This window comes from Mercenaria mercenaria, chromosome 18 (genome assembly GCF_021730395.1).
Source record: "Mercenaria mercenaria strain notata chromosome 18, MADL_Memer_1, whole genome shotgun sequence".
NCBI lineage: Eukaryota > Metazoa > Mollusca > Bivalvia > Venerida > Veneridae > Mercenaria > Mercenaria mercenaria.
Window position 1 is genome coordinate 41,276,442 of NC_069378.1, and position 22,968 is coordinate 41,299,409.

Sequence of the window (22,968 nt, forward strand, 5' to 3'; positions counted from 1 at the left end):
TTTGAATTAGGTGGGCGATAAAACAAGCCAAGAAGAAGTTTTTTCTTACTATAAATTAAAATTTCAATCCATATACAATTCCAATAATTTCAAGGTCATATCGGCGTTTACACGACAAGGAATTTTTCACATATATAAAATAATTCCACCTTAACCACCTGAGTCACGGCCTTTACGTTCTGGTTGTTGAAAAGTTGGTAAAAGGAGCTAATCATTAGTAATATCAGGCGATAACCATGTTTCCGAAAAGACCTTTATGTCAAAATGAGAAAGTTCAGCTTGAATTAATGTTAGTTTTGGTAAAATACTTTGTACGTTATCATGAACAACAGACAAGTTATGTGACAAATTGAAAGACACATCGCTGTCAGTCGACTTTTCCTCATCATCGATTAAAGGACCAGGGATAGGATGAACATCTCCAGAGAGCAGTAATAAATGAAAAGTCTACGTTAAAAATATACGTGCGGCTTCTAGAGCAATAAGGCTGTTTGAAAACATGATGTTTTCTATATTCAACTCGGATATAACGAATTTTTTTCAAGGAATGCACACAAGAAGAAGTGCTTAGTAGCACCGACCTTGTGTAACTGATACTTGTACAAAATGAAAATGCATAATGTGGTCTATATAAAACCCATACTAAAATTAAAAAAATAACTTACAAATTAAATCTGAGTATTCCCACGTAATTTGGCAAGGCTGGCTTCCTACTGGTTCTGATACCAGGAGTCATGTATCTTCGGATGAAAGGAAGATGATGCTAATTCGCAAGCAATGATAAATATACAGTAGCAAGCTGCCCACTCGGCAGGTGTGTAGAAAGAAACAATGATTGAACAATACAACTGGTATAATACATATGAGATAGAAAAAAGAAGCAGTCTTAATATCGTTAGAGTGTTAGTGTACATCAAAAGAGGGTATGTCACTACACATTTTCAAATTCTGGATAAAATTTTGGATGATAATGTTATTAAAGAGGTAGTACATCAGGAATATAATTTTCAAATGTATGACTTAGACTAACAAATAGCTAAGTGTACTAATTAAACCAATTACCAATAAATAATGTAGAAGTATTGCACGTGTTTGTAGTCTAAAGTAATTATACATGTATACAGCTGTGTGCAGTTCTAGTAAGGTTTTCAACACATGAAAAGCAGCGAAAGATATTTTTATCTATCCATGATTGATAAAAGCAAAACGATGAGTATACTGGGTGAACCCATTTACAATAACTAATTAAGAAATATAGTGAGTGCTTTTATTCTAAAATAATCATACATGTAGACAGCTGTATGATGTACTAGATAGGTTTTTAACACATGATAAACAGCGTAAAACATAGATAGATCTTTATCAATACATGACTGAGAAGCAACAAGATAAGTGTAATGGTTAAACCATTAACAATGAATAATGTAGAAATATAGTGCGTGTTTGTAGTCTAATGTAGTCATACATGTATACAACTGTGTGCAGTACCAGGTAGGTTCGTAACACATGATATTTTCACCAGTGCATGATTGAGAATAGCAAGAATATAAATATACTGGTTTAACCCTTTAACAATACGTAATGTAGATATGTAGTGCATGTTTGTAGTCTAAAGTAATCATACATGTATACAACTGTGTAAAGTACTAGGTAGGTTCTTAACACATGATAAGCAGCCAAAACTTTTTTATCAATGCATGATTGAGAATAGCAAGAAGATATGTGTACTGGTTAAAGCATTTAACAATACGTAATGTAGACATATAGAGCGTGCTTGTAGTCTAAAGTAGTAATACATGTATACAACCATGTTCAGTACTAGGTAGGTTCTAAACACATGATAAGCATCGAAAAATATAAACATATTTTGTATCAATACATGATTGATAATAGCAAAAAGATAAGTGTACTGGTTAGACCCATTAACAATAAGTAATTTAGAAATAAAATGCCTGTTTGTAGTCTAATGTAGTCATACATGTATACAACTGTGTGCAGTACTAGGTAGGTTCTTAACGAATGATATTTTCATCAGTGCATGATTGAGAATAGCAAGAAGATAAATATACTGGTAAAGCCCATTAACAATAAGTAATGTAGATATGTAGTGCGTGTTTGTAGTCTAAAATAGTCATACATGGATACAACTATGTAAAGTACTATGTAGGTTCTTAACACATGATAAGCAGCGAAAACTATTTTTATGAATAGCAAGAAGATAAGTGTACTGGTTAAACCAATTCACGATAAGTAATGTAAAAATATAGTGCGTGCTTGTAGCCTAAAGTAGTCATACATGTATACAATTGGGTGCAGTACTAGATAGGTTCTTAACACATGATACGCAGCGAAAAATATTTTATCAATACATGATTGAGAATAGCGAAAAGATAAGTGTACTGGTAAACCAATTAATAATACGTAATGTAGACATATAGTGCGTGCTTGTAGTCTAAAGTAGTCATACATGTATACAGCTGTGTGCAGTACTAGGGAGGTTCTTAACATATGATAAGCAGCGAATATATAAAACATATTTTTATTAAAACATGATTGCAAATAACAAGAAGATAACTATACTGATTAAACCCATTAACAATAAATAATGTAGAACTATAATGCGTGTTTGTAGTCTAAATTAGTCATACATGTATATAACGGTGTAAAGTACTAGGTATGTTCTTAACACATGATATTTTTCAATGCATGATTGAAAATAGCAAGAAGATAAATGTACCGGTTAAACCAATTTACAATAAGTAAAGCAAAAAAAAAGTGCGTACTTTTAGTCTAAAATAGTCGTACGTGTATACACCTGTAGGTTCTTAACACATGACAGGCAGCGAAAAACGTTTTTATCAATGCATAATTGAGAATAGCAAGAAGATAAGTGTACTAGTGAAACCAGTTAACAAATACATGTAATAATAATGTAGAAATATAGTACAGGCTTGTAGTCTTAAGTACTCGTATATACATAAATGCAATTGTGTGCAGTACAATGGTTATTTATTAACTTATGATAAAACAGCGGCTAAAGAGTTCGATACCATAAAGTCAGCAATAAGCATTATACATGAGAAACAGATAAAGATAATGCTTTCATGCGTAAGATTTGTTGGGATTATCTCCCATTCTAACTGTGGTACGTTATATAAAGTCTGTAGTTGATAGGGCTACCAAACTATGCACTCTATCAAATATATACAACTTATAAATGTTATATTTTAACCAAACTTTCAATGTAGCTTATCATTTCAATAATCAAAACATTTGATACAATGCCATGTACCTTTACAAACACAATACATTTACCATATCTCAAATGTACTTAGCATTTTTAAGCTACATGGGAGGTTATCAGCTTAAACCAAAAACAATTAAATACTGTCATAGTTAATACACATACTATGCGAGGCAACCCACCAACTGACAAAAAGCGATCAAAATATGCTATCAAAAATTGCGATACAGTAGTTACTTTTGTGAACGTTCAGGTGTTAGAAAAAACCTGTGCACTTAGACAGAGTATAAACAGATTTCAGGCAGCAACAAACCAATAATTTGTGTTAATTTAATAGATTATTTATGAGATAAATGCAGGAGAAATCACGCGTTCAACTGAGCGCATCGGCATGCTATTGTACCGAGCTGGGTCAGTCGTATACATCACAACAACGATAACGCGTACAATCACTGTCTTGGCGATTCGGCAACCTCGGCGTAAGAAGAACTTTGAGGTACGGCTCAGGTAAGGATCGATAGGGATTACTACGTTTCCATCCGTGGCTAGACGTATCTACCCGCACCGTATGTATGACTGGGGTATTAACGAGATAAATTGAAAACAGACTATTCTACCTTGAACTGTGCATACCGTCAATGGTGACTAAACAATGGTTTGATATGTAAATATGCAATGTCTTCAAACGTAATCACAAATCAACATCTTATGGGTCACATGCTGAGAGAAAAAGGAATTTACAACATAAGTTGATAATTGATTTTTAGATCCATGTCTTAAGTCATGCATCTTTGTGCCAATATTGCCGATTTTTCATATGGCAGATTTTAGGCTTATCAAATCTAGCAAGTTAAGTCAAGATTAGCACCATTAGCTCAGGTTTTAACTTTCTAGTTATATCCCAGTCAAACATACGGCGCGACTACGTCTAGCCACGGATAGAAACGTAGTAATCCGTATTGATCAGTACCTGAGCCGCACCACAAAGAAGTAATCCGTATCAACACTTGGTCAAAACGTATGCAAGGCTTATCCCAAACTAGCAAGTTTCTCCAACTATTGAACATGCACAAAAGTTTGAGCGATCTGTAGCCATTTGAGCAAGACTTTAGTCCAACTTGGTTGAAACTTATTCATCCGTAGTTAAACGAACTATATTGTAGTTGTCCATACTGAAACGTACCTTGCCGTATTGATCCGTAACTGAAGAAGTTATTCTAGGTTAACCGTACTTAAACGTAGTTCGATTCAACGTAGTTCACCACAGACCCGTCCACGCGCTGGGCAAGTTGCCAGGCGTAGTAAAACTAGTTCAACGTAGTACTTATTTGAGTCCTGTAGGTTTTGTTCCCCGTTTCTCACACGTTTCCTTGTCCGCCCCAAACAGACCAATCCCCGATCGCATGCGCACTGTACCACAACGCACGGACGTGACTGTAGCTTTAGATAGAGTATGTTACTATTATAACATTATATTTTTGTTTTAAGTGAAGAAAACAGGAAATCTATTACCTGACAACCTTTTTGTGCCCCCCCCCCCCATGAGTGGTGTGGGGTGGGGGCATATAGATTTGGTCCTGTCCGTGCGTGCGTGCGTGCGTGCGTCCGTCGGTCCGAACTTCGTGACGCGCCTAGCTCAAAAAGTATTTGATATAAATTGATGAAACCCTGCATGAGTCTTTATCATGATATGAATTGCGCACCTTCTACTTTTCGTCTGGCTCTGTCCTCTATTTATAGAGTTATGGCCCATGAAATAGTCAAAAAATGCACATTTTCACCTTGTGACACGCCTAGCTCAATAAGTATTTGAAAAAGATTCATGAAACCTTGCATGAGTCTTAATCATGATATAAACTTGCGCACCATTTTTTTTTCATTTTGGTCTGCCCCCTATTTTAAGAGTTATGGCCCCTAAAATAGGCAAACATGCTCATTTTAACCCTGTGACGTGCCTAGCTCAAAAAGTATTTCATATAAACGGTTGAAAACTTGCATAAGTCTTTATTATGATATGAACTTGCACACCTTTTATTTTTTTGTCTGGCTCCGCCCCCTATTTTCAGAGATTTTTTTCCTGAAATAGTAAAAATATGTACATTTTCACCTGATTATGTGCCTAGCTCAAAAAATATTTAATGTAAATTCATGAAACCTTGCTTGAGTCTTTATCATGATTTGACCTTTCACACTTGCCATTCTTCTTGAGAATTTTTGCGCTCATTACACAGTTATGGCCCTTGAAATGAGCAAAATATATATAGTGGATTTTTTGTTTGTGATGCTCATAGCTCAAAAATATATGGCCTAGAATAATGAATCCTTTTCATAAAATATTTGTCTAGGCTAAACCCCATTAACACTACAAGCATTTGAATTATTGCCCCTTATTTGTGACAAATGTACCATTGGGGGACACATCCTGTGATATACAGACACATTCTAGTTGGGGAAAGGGATGGATCTGTTTTAGAAGAAAACATTTTGTGTAAATAGCTTTAATATCATGTTTTTAGAATATATTGAAATCTTTGCAAACCGACCGTTTTACATGCAGCCAAAGGTCTAAGTTCTCCTGGATGCCAATGAAAGTATGTAACAATTCACATTTTAGTAAATGGTGTTAATGACATTACGAATTGTAAACTGATTCATGGTGAATGTGCACCGTTTCAAAAATCTATATCTTTGCAAATACAAAAGATGTTTATACTTGAAGTTTAAAAATGATATTCGTAACTCTTCATTTTGCTACCATCGCAATTTAAATTAATTTTTTAAACCTTAGTCCTTAGGGTATTTTCCCACCCCACCCCTTTGAGCCCAAGTGTTTGTTAAACTGAAATAGTAAGAACTTAGGAAAGAAAGAAAATGGCTTTTAAAACGCTTTATATTTGGTTGCTCATTTTAAAATAGTTAAAAACATTTCAAACTTTATTAATTCATATTATCATTTTAACATTGGTTATCATTATTATTTTGTTATTATATCTTTCTGTTGTCAGGTGATATTTTCAAACCTATTTGTATTTTTCTACGTTCAAGAAGAAAAATTTTGCATTAAAAATTACGGTATTGCATAATGAAATATCACGTTTCTACTAGCAGAGTATCTGCCTCTACAAGTTCAAAGCAGTTGTAAGGTAGCAGTACTATGTTGTTGCATATGGCATATAAGTGGGTTTTATTACTAGAAGAAATGGAAGAACCTTAACCCGATTCCAACATAACGTTCTATTGATTATTTATAATCTTTAGCGACTTACAATACAGTAAAAAGTCTTTAAAAGCAATCCAAACCAAAGTCTGAAAATTAGGTATAAATGTATAAAGTAAATATGATGTTAACAAATACCCCACCCATCTACAGTAACAATCTAATTACCAAGATTTTATTCCAAGTTTTGGAATCCCGCGTCTTTAGGTGTAGTGCACGTCGCGATAAAAGAACATCAACAATGGTGAGTGTCATCGTATTTTTTGCATTTTTACAAGCAGTGTATCGAATATCAAAACCCGGGGAAAGGTAGGCGAGATATTATTTAACTTTACAGAGAACTGTAAGTTTGCTAATTCATTCTTAATTTGTGGTCGTGGTGATGTTTACCAACAAGCTCATTGTCAAATATTTACATTTTAACAGATATTAAGTAGCAAACCGAGTAGGCGTGAGACAGCTGTAATATACAATGTATTTGGAAATAAAATATGTAACGAAAATGGTTCAGGAGTAAAATTATTCACTTTTTATTGTGAGAGATAGCTTTGTCGTTAAGGAGATAGCTCTGTGTGGCATGAACAGAGATCTGTGTTCATAATTTAAACGTTTAAATATTTACTTTGGGTTGTCTTCACTTAAAATAATATAAAGTTACTGTTCCATTTGATATACATATTTATGAATTTTCAGTGTATTGTTTTTATAAAGGTTTTTCATCAGGTTATAAATGTAAATTTTGAATAGTTGTACATTCTGTTAACCCTTTTGCTCAGGTGAGTTATTGTGATCTCTCAATGTCCGTCGCAGTGTGTATATATATAATATGTATAAGTTGTGATGAGTACAGTGTTATGTTTCAATACACACATTGATCACCCAAGTGCTACTTACCAAATAATAAATGATAAAGTTGTTATTGTTTGTTTGTTTCTATTGGACACAGTATAAGTTTAAGGGAAATGCTGTATTCTACATTAATAGTTTCTTTCCGGGTACTGGATGATTACAATGCGAAATTAGTTTTAGTATTTAACGCGTTATATGGCAACGGAAAAGGTAAAACATTTTAAATTTGTAATTTTGGTCATTTTCTTTTGTCAGAAAATGGACTCGAATCCTTGTTACTGCCGTAATCCGAAAGGGCTTGAAGATGCATTAAACCACATTGAATTACTGATGGGATGTTTGTTCGATTAGTAGTAGATATTGCAATGCCGGTTGATTTTTAATATGCTAAAGCATACGTCCAAGTAAAGAACATTACAAAATTTGAACATATTTATGGTGCTCAGAAACGGTGGACTCGAATCAAAATTTTATCAAATTAGGCCATCTTAGTTTGGATGAGATACACTGTGAAGTTAGATTTTATACCAGCTTTAGAGGGACCGAGACCCTTCCAAGGATAGCTACCGCCTGGTCGTGGTGGGCGTCTACTCTCTCTACAACGGCCACTTGATGGCATCCCAGTTTTTTCTACAGTTTCGAGACTGGACCCGCAATTATCTGTTCAGGACAGACGTTGACGTCCACTCAAGAAAACAAAAATGAGTTTCCCAGGGTGGCCGCTTTGCATGGACCCTCTCTACAACGGCTACTTTGTGGGACCCACGTTTTTTCTATGGTTACGGCCTCGAAATCTACTGATGGAGGCAAAAAAGCCTTGTCAAGTGTTGCTGATCAAACCCTTCCTCGGAAACGAGACTCTTCCAAGAATAGCCATCACATTTGCTTTGTGTGTGTCCACCCTCTCTACAACGGCCGCCCGATGGCACCACAGTTTCTTTTAACTGCACCCCACAACAATGTCTCGCAGTTATTCATTATTCATTCAGGATCGAATTTGAAGCCCGCTCACGGAAAACAAGACCTTCCTCGGAATGGCCTCTATGCCGGGTCCGCATGCACGCGACCCCGTCTACAACGGCCACCTAGTAGGACCCCAGTGTCTTCTATGGTTACGGCGGCCACTCAGTCTACAGCTGGAGGCAACAAACGCGTTTTCAAGCGTTTTACCGAACACACTAGTAGACCCTTATACGGAATGAGACTCTTCCCAAGGTGGCCACTACCTGGGCATGGTGGGCGTCCATCTTCTCTACGCCGGCCTTCCAGTGGCTCCCCAGGTTCCGAAGAGGGAATGAACTATATAGGTTATCAATTAGACTTTGTTAATTTTTTAAAATTGAAAACAAAATCAAGCGACAAAACAGTTAAAATATCAAAGTTTCTACATCAGATTGTAAAATCATATCCAAGTTTATACTTGGACCAAACTGTATTATGATAATACTACAACTATTACAAATTGTATTCTTATACGAATATTCAAACTTGCCTAATTGACTTGTAGTTGTTGAACTGTCAATGACAAAACAAGAAGCAGAAAAAATATAAATCTTTCTCGAGGATATTTATTTTCAAAAGTCACTAATAATAATTCGCAATGGAGTAAAACAAATGTTTACCTAGTCACACTGGCCATAGCTTTATCAGATCAAGTGGTTCCATTTACATAAGAAGTGTTTGAACAGTTACTTGTTCCCGATAAACACTATATTTGATGCGACATTGTCAAAAACTGTAAAAAATCGCCTTCCCCCGCCGGACTGTACAGAAGTGTTTGAATAAGCGGTACAAATCTCAGCTAAATGGACATATGTGCTAAAACATAGACACATTTGCGCTCTAGGTGCACCCATTGTTTTTTTTATTCGTTATTTAACGAGTAGAAATTCCTTTAAATCATACTTACAATACCGGAAATTTGTAGTATCGGCCATATTTCTCCATCTGATCGGCGTAAAATTCACCGCTCAAACAACGTTGGAACCACTTGATCTGATAAAGATATGGCCAGTGTGCTAGTGCAGTTATACAAAAGTCAATACATTGTACTGATAATAATGCCATAAATTCTGAATTAGTACTGTCTGTTAACAGGAAATAAAAGATTAAAGCATTAGTGATAACAGTATTACGTATGGTGAATTTAATCACATTTAAGATAAGATACCGTCATAAATATGAAATAAAAATAATGCAAAGCACATTTAGTGACACAATGAAATTCAGCAGATTACTGTTGCAAATGAATTGCGTATTGAAAGCATAAACCTTGAAAATAGCTTATCCGTGATAGTAATAATGTTGGATTTGCGTGGAGTGTTGTAACCAGATGTTAGAATTTATGAAATTTTAATTAAAATTCGGTTATTTTCTTGAAGAGAGTGTCCTTTGTATTTCCTTAACTGCATTAAATAACTAAATTGTACTAAGAACATAATTATAAGATAAATATTCTTTCAATTAACAACAAAAACACTAAATCGGAAAATAATGAATTTGTTTCATAGCATGAAATAACATCAAAATAAAATTAATATACAATGCAAGCAACGGATCATCCCGGTAATGTATGATTACCTTACAATACCAGAATGTTTCAGAATTTTAAATACATGTAATTGCAATGTGCAAACATGCAGTGAACGAACGGAGTGTTTATGTCAAAAAGAAAGAAGGCGGACAATTTTGAAAGTACTCAAACGCATGCAAATTTGTAGGATCAATAGATACAAGTGGTAATCGACTGTATCCAAATGCAAGAAAGTCCAATTTAAATGCCCGTTGTATCAAGTTAACTGATGATTTAGGAAGTGATCTCAAAGCTTGTACAAGCGCTGCTTGTCGACTGTTTTGTAGGTGCTCTAAGGCACTCTCGTCATGCGCATTCGTTAGTGCAGATTCAAACTGTTGTCGTGTTATGTTTCGCACCTCACTATCTGATTTGTAAGGAAAAACTGTTTTAAAACTGATAAATCCTCGACTTTGAAGCCTGTTCCAAACTCTAAATAAAGCACAAACAAACGGTACGTCGCATCCAGCTATTTCTTCTTTCTGAGAAAACACCCAACTAGCAGCATCTTTGATTGCGTCCAATGCGGCGTCCTTTTCAAAGTCATCGAACTTGATTTTTTCTAAAAGTTTGAATACATCTAAAAGGTGAATTGTATCTTCTTTAAATGTCTCGTATTTGCCAATATAATCGAACGATAGGTTACATGGCAAACAATGCATATAGTTTGACTAAAAATGTCCATCTATACATGGTGAAGATAAAACATTATGAACAGTATGATTAACAAATTCCGTAAATGTTACGTCATATCCACACTTAGCATCAGTTTTTCTTTGTGTTTTTACTATCTGTTTTCCATTTGATCTCCAGTAGAAGGCATTTGGTGAATAAAACTTGTCAAGCCAACCAGAAAATAGTCTAGTGTAAGGATCACGCACGAATATAAAACTTATTTTATGACTAAAAGCTTCGACAATGTTTGTCCAGTTTTTACCCTTCATTGACCTATATCCCCCTTTCTCAGTGTCCGCTTCTCCCAAAGCAATATGTGTTGGGTTAGAAACATTTCTACAGCCTCCGGCTATATGCAAAATTCGTTTCCAGAAAGTACTCCCTGTCTTCTCAATTGCACAGAAAAGCATCTCTTTATTTTCCGCATACTTAAGATTATTTGCAACGTCATTTTGTACACATCTTTTGCCACTTTCATGTCCTATTATTTTCGAACACTGATTCTGTAGATATTCTCTACGTTTCATAAAGCGGGAACAATTGTCATTTACCTGAGGTAGAAAAGGTATACATATACAAAGTTTTAAGGAATCTCCGTACCTTAATCAAAGAAAACACCAAAAATTAACGCATATCAACGAAATTTTGAATGTGTACAGATCGAAGACTACATTGTCGGAAGTAGGGCATTTCTCTTGTAAAGCTGATTTTCCCACTATACTTTAGTTTAGAATAGGACAAACATTTGTAAATCGACTTTAAATTTAACATTCAACTCAAAGTCGGCGATATGCGATTAAAAAGTAAAGGTTATTTTGAATATCTTATTTCAAATCCAGTCTCGAAGCGTTGAAGATATAATATCTCTTTTGGATGATTGATTCTCACCGTCTACTTAAACAGACAATGGACATTTTTCGTGACATTGCTTGCTTTTGCTTGGAAATACGATATTTGTGAGATTTTTTAATTTCTTTTCGTATTTGAAATTGGTGTCAATACAAATAAAATCGAAAAATAGGTAGATAATGGAAATACGAAAGTTTTCAGCTTGTTGATTTTACCTAGTAATAACATTTGCACATTCTATTCGCTAGTTCACAAATAAAAATAGATTGTTGGTTCGCAGTCAAAATACAGAGATGCGACATTTTAAACTAAAGCAAGATTAGAAACATTAACTTCTTCTGCTCTTGGCTGTGAGTGTTGAAGTTTCTAGTAGAAGGTTCAGCAGCATTAAATGATTTAATACGTGAAGAAAAAGTGGTTTGTGTTCAAACTTTTAAACATTTCGTCATTGACGAATACTTTTATATTTTACTGATGAATCCAAATAATAAAAAAGCATTAATAATACCAATCTTTTATGAAAACATACGCTGACAAATTCACGATAAAACATTAGTTATTTTGATAAAAGTTTACAGCCAACAGCCTTAGTGACTGTCGACGTGATATTTAGCGCCATGTGTGCATCGAGAAATAAGCGCTTTCAACTTTGATCAAATATTTTACTTAATAACATGTTTATTACGAAATGTCACATAGTATAACTGTCCTATTAATTAACATTCTGAACTACTCAATAAACTTGGACAATATGCACTTAAATTATTGCAGACAGCTTACTATCCATAACAACAACAAAAAAAAAAAAGCGGGAAAAATGTAAGAAAATCTGTTCGAATATGTAGTCTTCCATCTTTTTTTTTCAGATATATGTCAACGATTGAGTTTCGAAGTCTACTTAATATCTGTAAGTGTTAAAACTGCTTTGAGAAATGATAAAAGTAAAATATGATAGGAAAACAATGGTCAAGGAAAAGTATAATAACTAGTAAATACTGTTTTTGCCTAAAGGGATATCGACTATTGAAAGGCTCTAGTTTCACTATATCTAATTTAGATTTCTACGCGTTACGTGCTGTTCTACATTCTGCACTTATTTTAATCACGTTGTTTTGTGTGTGATGTGGGCATGTTAACTTAAAATGAACGTAAAAATGAATATTTTGCAATTGATCATTAATTTGAATATTTCAGACGTACAATATTTACCTGATCTACTTTATCCCTACAGACATTTTTCGAACTATTTCTCGCATTCTTATTAACTAGTCCGATGATCTCTTCCATTTCATGGTTATCTATCCTTTGTGTAGCTTGGTCGAGTTCGACATTGTAAGGTTTTGAAGATGGCTCGCACAAGAATGTACTTGTAAGAAATTCTGGAGAAAAATAAAGCTGGAGTAAAGTGAAAGTCTGAAAACCTTGCGTTTTCAGAAAACCCTTTTCAGCACAAACACATTATAGATGCTAACAATAAATACTTCATTGAAACATATAAAGATCGATCGAAAACATCCATACAATAACTTATTTGGCCTTTATTATGAGCAAATATGCTGATTACTCTATAGTCGGATTTTGACACATGAATATTCAATTTATAGACTCGTCTGCCAAATAGAGGAATCAGCACGATTTTCTTTACTTTATCAAAATTATAACCGAGCTGAAAAGTAATGATTAGGGATGGTGTAGTGGCCTTTCACCCGACCGGTCGGGGTTCAATACTCTGACGGCGCCATTTTTTTCAGTTAACCTTTTTTTCAAATATACTTGATTGCGCGTTATTAATTTCATTTCATAACATTGATATTATTTTTCTCTTTTTTTATTTAATTATTATTATATTTAATACAAATCAATACCATTTCAAAGCAATTCAGCTACAATTCACGACGCTTCATCTGTAGTATCTGTTGTTTCACCGGCTTTGTCCGTGGATTCCTGAAAACATTATTCAGCTTCACTCGCTGTGTAGTGTCGGACTCTGTAGACACCTCTGAGACAGAGTCCACAGTTTTTAATAACAGGGTCATCATCTTTTTCGATGGCAATGTCACTGATGACCCGTGTTTTTTTTTGTTTTTTGTTTGTTTTTTGTTTTGTTTTGTTTTTTGACATCGCGACAGCAAGATGACCACTCTTCAGGTGTGATTTGTCCAAGTCCTTGCACTATAAGCTCCTTAACGTCGGACATTTTAAAACTGACATTGTGTCGTGCTACATTACCTGAAATGAAAAAAAAATTTAAGAACTAATATTTTTCATTTAGTGATTTGATGCTGAATAAAATCATTGTTTGGAGTTCAGATGCGAATGTATTATATTATGAGGGCTCAGTCCAAGTGATAAAATAATACGCATCTGAACGGCAAACAATGATTTTATACAAGAGCAAATCACTGAATAATATATATTAGGGGATTTATCCACGGCGCGAAGCGCCGGGGATGAAAATCCCCGAGACGGTAACGTCCGTATATTGTTATTCGTCTTTGTTGTCTGCATATACTGAGGCATTTTTTTCGATGTTTTCCGGTTCCGGTTGATGCACATGCCGCAGACTGGTTGTCTTCATGAACATCCGAGCACCCCGAATCAGTCACAGAAATTCATAAACCGCCCCAACATGCTTCTTTTACATCTTTTTTCGTAATGAAAACTGTATATGCAACTGAAAAACACTTTTAAAACAGCAAGGAAGTGTAAATGACGTCAAGTTTCTGCGAGAAGTGGAAACAAACAAAAAATATCCTAAAGCCAGTGCGAGAACGCGGTGAATTACGTCACCGTAACGGCTTCCCGTAAATTTTGCAAAGTATGATATTCGCTGTAAGAGGTATGATGACACTAAATGTAAACTTGGACCGAGGTTTCACTTTCTTTTGAGTGTTAAATATTTCTTTGTATGTTGATATATAAAAGATAAATCCCCATGCTAGGCGGTGCCTTAATTCATATTATTTCGGTTCTAATACGTTACCGAGGATCGTAAAGTATATCCTTGACGACATCCATTAAATATTTGCTTTTTTGTGTTGGTTTCTTTTCATGCCGCTTGACCCTATGGCTTTTTAATTGTGACGTCAGATAAATGATTGTTGTTTAATAACATACAGTTTTCAGCCGTCCTTGTTTAATACGATAATGGAACGTGTTAGAATGATAAATATTTAACGTTACACTGTAATGTGAAGTCAAGTATATTTATGTAAAATAGAATAATAATTATGTTTAACCTTTCCAATTTGCCCAGATCATCTCAATCGGATTGAGATATGCGCGATGGAGTGGTAATCGTACTGCCTGATGTCCGTGTTTGGCGAGTAGCTGATCAACAATGTAAACTGGGCCTGATTTTTCCTTTGATACAAAATGTAAAAGTTCTGTCATGGTCATTTCAGTGTCGAATGGCACACCATACCTTTTGTGGCAAGAATGCATTACCGCCGTTTTTGTAGACAATACATTGATCCTCTTGCGTATTATGATAGACAGCATTGTCTATAACAAGTACGGACTGTGATGGAAGGTTCGGAATAATTTTTTAGGAAACAGTTTCATAAAGTTGTCCTTGTTCATTTCGTCATGGCAGTCACCCGAGGATGATTATGCCTTGAAAACTAATTTCGCACCATTGATGAACCCATTTTCATTACCAGCATGACGAACAATCATCCTTTCGCCTGAAACATAATTATGTGGTCATTAACTAGATAAAGAAGATTTCTTATTTGAAATAGATTTTTAAAGTGCAGATTAATTTTCTCTCTACTATATTGTATCTACATACCTTTAGAAAATGGAATATTCGAGCCGATTTCGTCATCCTGCCAGCAATTAGTAACAGCATGGTGGCTGTGAACGTATGCCTCCCCACAGTAGACTATCTCATGACCTGTTTTCCTTAGCTTCTTTAACTTCTTTAGGTATCTTATCGTATCCAGCATAAATTTACTCCTTTCAGCTTCTTTTAATGATCGTTGTCAAGACATAAAATTCTTACGCCGCCAATTGTATCTAGCATGCAATAGGAACATACCGATTTGGATAGAATGCTACATATAAATCCTGAAACGTGGTAGAGTAAAAGATAACACGATGGTATTGAGAAATGACACGGGGAAAGGAAGAAAGATTAGCACTATTAGCACTGGACTACTTGGAACTACTAGACATGCGGAGGTTTATTATATTTGATGCCTTAACTAACTTATGACGGATCACATTTTAAGATACATTATACCAATTCAGTTCCTTCTTTAATCCACATGAACAATAAAAATCTTGAGACCTCATTTTCAGTACTTTAGAGCATTTTAATTATTTATTTCTATTGGGTTTAACGTTGCACCGACATAATTTTTAATGATATGAAAACCATATAAAATTATGGAAGTAAAACGTGTCTTCTTACCATGAATATATATTATATATATGAAACATATTTAGATGTTATGTTACATATAAGAAATCTGTTCTGATAAACATCACCCTCTGAAAATCCTCCGATGAAAAATGCGATTTAGCACTTACGCGTATGTAGACATTTCCTCAATGATTAAAATCTAAAACCTGGAAACTCTTAATGAAAATGGAGCATGTATAGATCTTTACAATACAATAAGCCAAAAATATAACTGCCACATCCTCATATCTTTTCTGCGGCCGTAACGTAATATTAGGTTATTTAACATTATTCCGTACAATACGGAGATATATTTGGACGAGTACCCAGATGATAAAACCATACTTGACGAGGCGCTAGGCGAGTCCAGTATGGTTTTCCCAGCTGGGTATGAGTCCAAATATATCTCGTATTGTACAAATCAATGTTAAAATACCTTTTTATTCTATATCTATTTTATTTTAGTTTAGATTAAAAATGATTCACTGAATATTATATTTTTGTCCTCTTGGTTTCAAGGCGCATAATCAAGCTCTGTACATAGAGCACCTACTTCACCCGATTTACATTCGGAACATCTCACGCGTTTCGGACTTTATCATATGTTTAACATGAGACCGTTGAACCGTCCAAATACGGAAAAAATACAGACTCTTTTGTACGCACGTGCGTCCAGTATGGTAATATATTGTTCGGTCACGTGTTGCAAATAAACGTTCAAGATTGGATAGATAAAATAGGTATAGAATTATAAAACGTATTAGAGTCTGATGGCCATTTCATGCTTCCGTATTTTTGAAAAATAGTCTGAAATGTTTATGGACTGCAGCTCTCAAATACGGAAATATCTTACATATCTTACAAAAAAAAGTCAACGCGTATACATTTAGACGTGGTGACGCCTGCGCAGGGTCCCTGACTATAAACCAATGCAAATGCGACATGCGACTTTCGTTTTCAAGTTTGGCCTGTTTACTTGTATTTTGTTTATTTCCGGTAAAAGCTGAAGGTCGTCTGACGTCATTTTTGTATTGTCAAGAAAAAAATACGCATGCCTGGCGAGATTGCATAAAAATGTGCTGGCCGTCAAAGAGCCTCGTTACCGCTAAATAGTTACCCTCGAGACCAAGAAGTCCAATCTGCACCTACAACCAGCGTAAGTATATTTTTCTTGCATAACATATTCAAGAAATCATAATAATAATAATAATAATGAAATCAATCGAGCAGCTTATTTATAACTATTTCTAATAGCAGCGTATTTAAATAAAGCACGGGAAACCAACGTCCGTAAAAGGAAAGACGTCGTGACGTTTCAAAGACAAATAACAATATTTAGTTCAGGTTTTGCTTTATCAGTTGCAGTGTAATGTTATGAAGTTTTTATAAAATAAAATGTTTTGAATCGAGAAATATCAGGAACAAAGAAAACTGTCAATGTCCTGGATTTTTATTCCGTTTCATGAAATGAAATATAAATAACTACATAAATTTTCTCGTATTACGCCATTTACACCCCGGGTTGAAACGGATGGATTTTTCCAGCACCAGTAAAAATACCGGAAATCCCCGTCTGGTATGCAAGAATGTATATCCTAAGAGTATGTTTCATTATACCAGAAATCATCAACAGAATGGAGCTACTTCATAATTTTGTAATCTTTATAATGTTTTACTTATTATTTTGTTCATGTTCTTTGTAGCAGATGTGCAGAATGTCTTTGGAAACTAAATATTCACAAGACTTAGTGTAGTACTTTTCAAATCACTTATTCAACACTTATCTATTTATCGATCTGTGCTATATTTCAAAAGGAACTGACAAAAATAAATGTTCTTCATTAGGAAATAAAATAAATATTTTGAATGATGACACGAATTAAAAAAAACAACAACAACAACAAAAACAAGATATGTTTGGTTTAAAAATTTGTTAAATTTTAAATATAAATGTCAAATAAGAAGTAATCTTCTCCTGATGTAGAACTTTTTTTAAAAAAAATTTAAATCCCTTTCATTTTTTTTCTTGCATTTAACCTTAGACTTCGAAATGATAAAAACATGTCTACGTTTTTGTTAGAGTTGTTAGCTCGACTTTTCGAAGGAAAAGTAGAGCTATTGCACTCGCCCTAGCGTCGACGTCGCCGTTGTTGATAAAATCAAATATCTATGTTCCTTACAAAGCTTTTGGCTTGAAACTTAAAATGCTTATTTTCTGTCAAAGTCTACATCAGACGAATTAATCCCCATAACTCTGGTTTGAATTTTGACAGAGATATGCACCATTTTAACGAAGATTTTTTTTTTTTTTTTGTGGTAAAAGTTTTTGATAAAGTCAAATATCTCTGTTACTCTCAAAGCTTTTGACTTGAAACATAAAATATCTATTTGCTGTTAAAATCTACAACAGAAGAAACAACTACATAACTCTGATTTGAATTTTGACAGAGTTGTGCCCCTTTTAACATAAAAGCTTTTGATTAAAATTTTTGATCATGTCAAATACCTCTGTTACTACTAAGTATCAAAACTTTTGACTTGAAATTTAATATATTTATTTACTACCAAAGTCTACATCAGGAGAAACAATCGCCATAACTTGAATTTTGCCAGACTTAAGTTTTCTTACTGGCAAATCTTTAATTTAAAGTTAAGCGCTGAGAAAAGTCAAGCGTGCTGTCTTACGGACAGCAGATCTTGTTTTAAAATATCAATCAGTATAACTAAGTTAACACGTTTTACATAAATGTTTTTATATTTTAGGTGCTTAGCTTACTTCGGAACCTCGCAAATCGAACAGAAATCATTTTGATTTATTCATTTCAGCGTAGCTTTTGTATTTTTCTTTTGGCAAAATATAGTAAAAGAGATGTAATATTTTTTATGAAAAAAAAAAACAAAGAAATAATTCACAAGACAATGACACAGATAAAGATAAATATTTGTTCATACAAAAATATATAAGTATACTGGTAATTACTTAACGATGGTCTTCAGACTGACCCTACTGTGCGCAGTATTGAGATTGCGCACGCATTTTAGGCATCCGTAAATTAAACAATATCCCAGGATTGGGTATAATTGTTATAATATGTAAACAATGAGTAATGTATTCCTGGTTGGTTTAATCAGTCCTCTTAGCTACGAGAACTGATTTAAAATTTCGTTTGTAAAACACTTTAAAATGATCTTAACAAGAAGTATCTTTAAATAAGATACACGGCCGCATTAATCAATACACATCTTAAGCTACGAAACGTGCATGCACTCTGTACTTTTACATGCGATCGGGTATTTATAAAGCAAAACAAGAAGTATTCTTTACGGTAAAATGTACATGTTTTTTTTTTTTTGTTGTTTTTTTTTAAATCTTTTACAAAACACTTTTACAAAACACATAAATAACGTCATAATTAGGCCACACCAAATTGATTACTTGATTTTTCCAGATTTTTTTTTGAAAACCGGTCTGCCCGCTTCAATTTTTGTTGACTTATTTCAAAATACCAGAGCGGATCTTTTTCACTTTGGAGCGACAGGTATTCATAAACTTTAACGCTTTAAATCATAATTGTCCATTGCACTAGGCGAACATGTTTCAGTCTCTGTATTGGTCTCAACAATTGCAACAGAACAGTATGCAAAATTGACAGCCAATACGACAGTAAGATTGTGTAAATAGATCTGGGAAAGGTCGTTATGACAGTTAGATTGTGTGAATAAATCTGGGAAAGGTCATTAGGATAAGATTTTGCGAGTCATTTTCTTCTCAAGATGAACATCAACATCTCATTATTTAAAATATCGTCATGAAATAAAAAATTGGTAATAAGAACAAAAGTTTTGCTGCGATCCTTCAAAATACACATTTATATCAGCAATACTTGGGAAGCAGTTACATGATGAACAGTTGGTATAATTCAATTCGGACTACATCCAGTGTTAACATAACTTCGATTTTAACGAGTGGTATTTTGCTTCTATAAGCTATGTAAAATGAACACAATTTTCTGGCGGAGAAAGGGTACGCACATGAAATTTGATTAGGGCAAAAGAATCCAAGAAAACATGTATTAAAGATTTATGTTTTTATTATTTTCAAGTGTAGAGTTGAAATACAATAATATTATGTATGTTACTGTTTAAAGATCATTTTTCTGAGTTGTTTAATGGGTATCATCACATTTATTTATCAAAAATAATGTGAATATAGTAATACATTAATTGTTATGACTTGCAGCATCAAAAGCATGCCTTTTATCATATTTCAACGTTAAGTGTAAAAAAACAAAGAAAAACAGAAATTGCAAAGTCAGTCATTGAATTTACAAGTGAATTGGGCCACTAGTGGATGATGGATTTTCTGGAATCTGGCAAAATTGCATTGAACGTTGACAGACACTTTAATATATAGATCATGTGTTCTTACACAGTTGAAGTGATTGCATTTTTATCCACATTTATAATGATTTCTGTTATAAAATACATGAGAGTAACATATTTCTTATTACTATGTAGTGAGAAAAAATCACAAGTGAAACACTTTGTTGATGTGGCCAGGGCACTGGTTTGGCTAAGATAAATATATAGCCAATACATTAATTTAGTTCTTTTCACTAGGCATAATAGAGAACCCGGATGCATTATGGGGACAGTTTATCATTAAACATTCAATATTTAAGGATGTTTGGTTCTTTTATGTGTTGTTAATTTTTATATGTATTGTGGCAGTGCTTGTTGATTCTTGTGACAAGGTTTTTATATTTTCTTCAAATCGCTCCTCGCCCACTTCAAAAATAGGTTAAATCCAACAAAAATATATATATATTTCGCTCGCACGCATCTAATTTCTTTGGGGGTAAATCCGATGACCAAGAAATCGTTTGGTGTGGCCTTATATTAATCACAATCTAGGAAACTTTAGCAAAAAGTAAGACTAAAAAGGAAGGGCCAAAACGTGGGAGTGGGGTGCGAAATGACCATTTTTGAAATTATCAAGGGATAAGAAATAAATAAAATGGGGTCAAGTTTACTGGGGACGAATTGACTAGTTGACACGTTACGGGAGATCACTCAGCCTTTGGTCGTAAAACGGTACCCAGGTTGTTATCAAATCGTTTTCAAAATTTGTTTTGAACTGATCAAAATACATCATCTAGAATGTTTGTTTTAGTCTATGTCATCTGATAACTACTAGACCAGACATGTTCTTACTTTATATAACATGATGTAATTCTACAATATCGTTAGTTTGAAAACCAATATTCTATTTATGCTAGCACATTTTTCTTTTAGAATGTGTATTTACAAATACTGAAATTGTTTTAATCCAGTCTATGAAATCTGCAAAAATAACCTTTTATTCCCACTTATCATGCTTATGTCGGATTCAGCGAAACCTATCATCTAGTTACGGTTTACATCAGTAGAGCATACATAATTTAGATCAAAATATCTAATTCTGTACTGTCGGGTTAATAAACCTGAATAAGTCTTATTTTTAAAGATCAAGCATTTGTTTGAAACTACACCAAACCAAATAACAGAACAAAACTTTTGAGGGTCAGTACAGATAAGTTAGCATCAAACATAAATGCAATTGAACCGTATTAAAATAGCACTGAAATCCCAAAAATCTGGCGACAAAAATAGTAATACCAACAGAATAAATTATGAAAACACTTAACTGTTTATTAAAATTAATTGTATTTATAACAATAACAATAGTGTCAGAGTTTCTGGATTAATCCTATGTTCTGAGGATGAAGAAAAATACTGTCATCGTTAATTTTTGGGCTGTAATTGCAAATATTTCTTATATATCTTCTGTCCAAATAAAGTTATGCAAAATCCTTCAAAACTAACCTCTTATACAAACATCATTACACAAAGGCATTTTGTACACAGATCAAAATGATTAATATCAATTTATAACCCTGATATAAAGCATAACACGTCGTTGGAAAAAAATATGTTTTGAATATTCTTTCACTACCCGTTGAGTCAGGTCTTTTACGAAATCAATTATTTGCTAAATACTGCTTCTGGCAAAAAACAAAAGAATAAACTACTTACTTTTTGACAAAACTGTCCAAATAAATAGAATGCATGCAAACATCAAAATCCTGAAAACCGTTTCTTTACGCATGTTGTGAGCGCTTAAAATGTCCGTCTTATAACCACAGTAAGGACACATCTGAGGTTATGTAATTATAGATCGATATGCATTATATGATAAATCATGAACTTGTTTGTTAAAAGAGATAACATGTTTTGTGCAGCTTTACATTTTCCTAATAGGCACACTCACAAACGAGCGTGTTTATCAAATAATGTATATATTTCTTAGCCTGTTTCCATTCAAAAGTTATCAAAATCGTCTATAAATATAAAAGGATATCGAAAACAATATGTTTTTAGGCTCTACAATGTATAATGATGTTCTTTATTCTACTGTGAATTTTTGAACAGACCGAAGAACCTGAGGAAACAGCGAAGGCTTTGACCTAGACGTGGTTCATTAAACTATCCTCGTGATAAAATTCCTTTGCATCTAAACTCCAAACAATGATTTCATTCAATGAGAAATGTTTTTTATATATTATTTCTTAAGGATTTTTTTACCTTGTTACCAGGGTAAATTCAGATTAGTTAAACTGTAACAATTTATTGTATTTCGTGTAATTTAAGTTTTAAGAGCTATAATTTCAAGTTCGTTTATCTCTGTCCCACAGAGTACAAGTTTTATCCAGGTTTGAAGTACATGACCCTCCAACGGTATTTTATACTGAAAGAAGGAAAATACGGATATTTAACACTTTTCAGTGTATTTCGGTTTTACTGATATCCATAGAATAAAATCTGAAAAGTAAATACCTCGGAAGCACCGAGAATAAGGCAAACAGTGAAAATTGCAGAAGTCTGGGTAGAAGATAATATTATTAATATGTGCGATAGCTTTCTAAAATAAGCTTAAAATGTGTATGTCGTGAGTCTCGTGTTTACCCGGGAACGCATTTTCTCTCATTTTTAAACACCTATGTATGATAACGGGTTTTTTACGCCTTCAGTGCCATTCTGTAATATTAGGATAATATTTTAAGCAGAATACTCAACATGGTACCCATTTTTCTTAACGTTTAAAGTAACCATGG

At 33.8% G+C, this 22,968-nt stretch overlaps 2 protein-coding genes across 2 annotated transcripts; both read right to left on the bottom strand.

Moving 5' to 3' along the window:
- Positions 1-8,862: 8,862 nt before the first annotated feature.
- Positions 8,863-22,186, bottom strand: LOC123539519 (carbohydrate sulfotransferase 9-like). The gene is made up of 3 exons (XM_045324173.2): positions 21,890-22,186; positions 12,616-12,785; positions 8,863-11,108 (listed from the first exon to the last, which is right to left on the bottom strand). The coding sequence occupies exons 1-3, from the start codon at positions 22,008-22,010 to the stop codon at positions 10,554-10,556; spliced, it is 846 nt and encodes a 281-aa protein (XP_045180108.2). The 5' UTR covers positions 22,011-22,186; the 3' UTR covers positions 8,863-10,553.
- Positions 9,969-10,544, bottom strand: LOC128550552 (uncharacterized). Its single transcript, XM_053529793.1, has one exon. The coding sequence runs from the start codon at positions 10,542-10,544 to the stop codon at positions 9,969-9,971; it is 576 nt and encodes a 191-aa protein (XP_053385768.1).
- Positions 22,187-22,968: the final 782 nt, after the last annotated feature.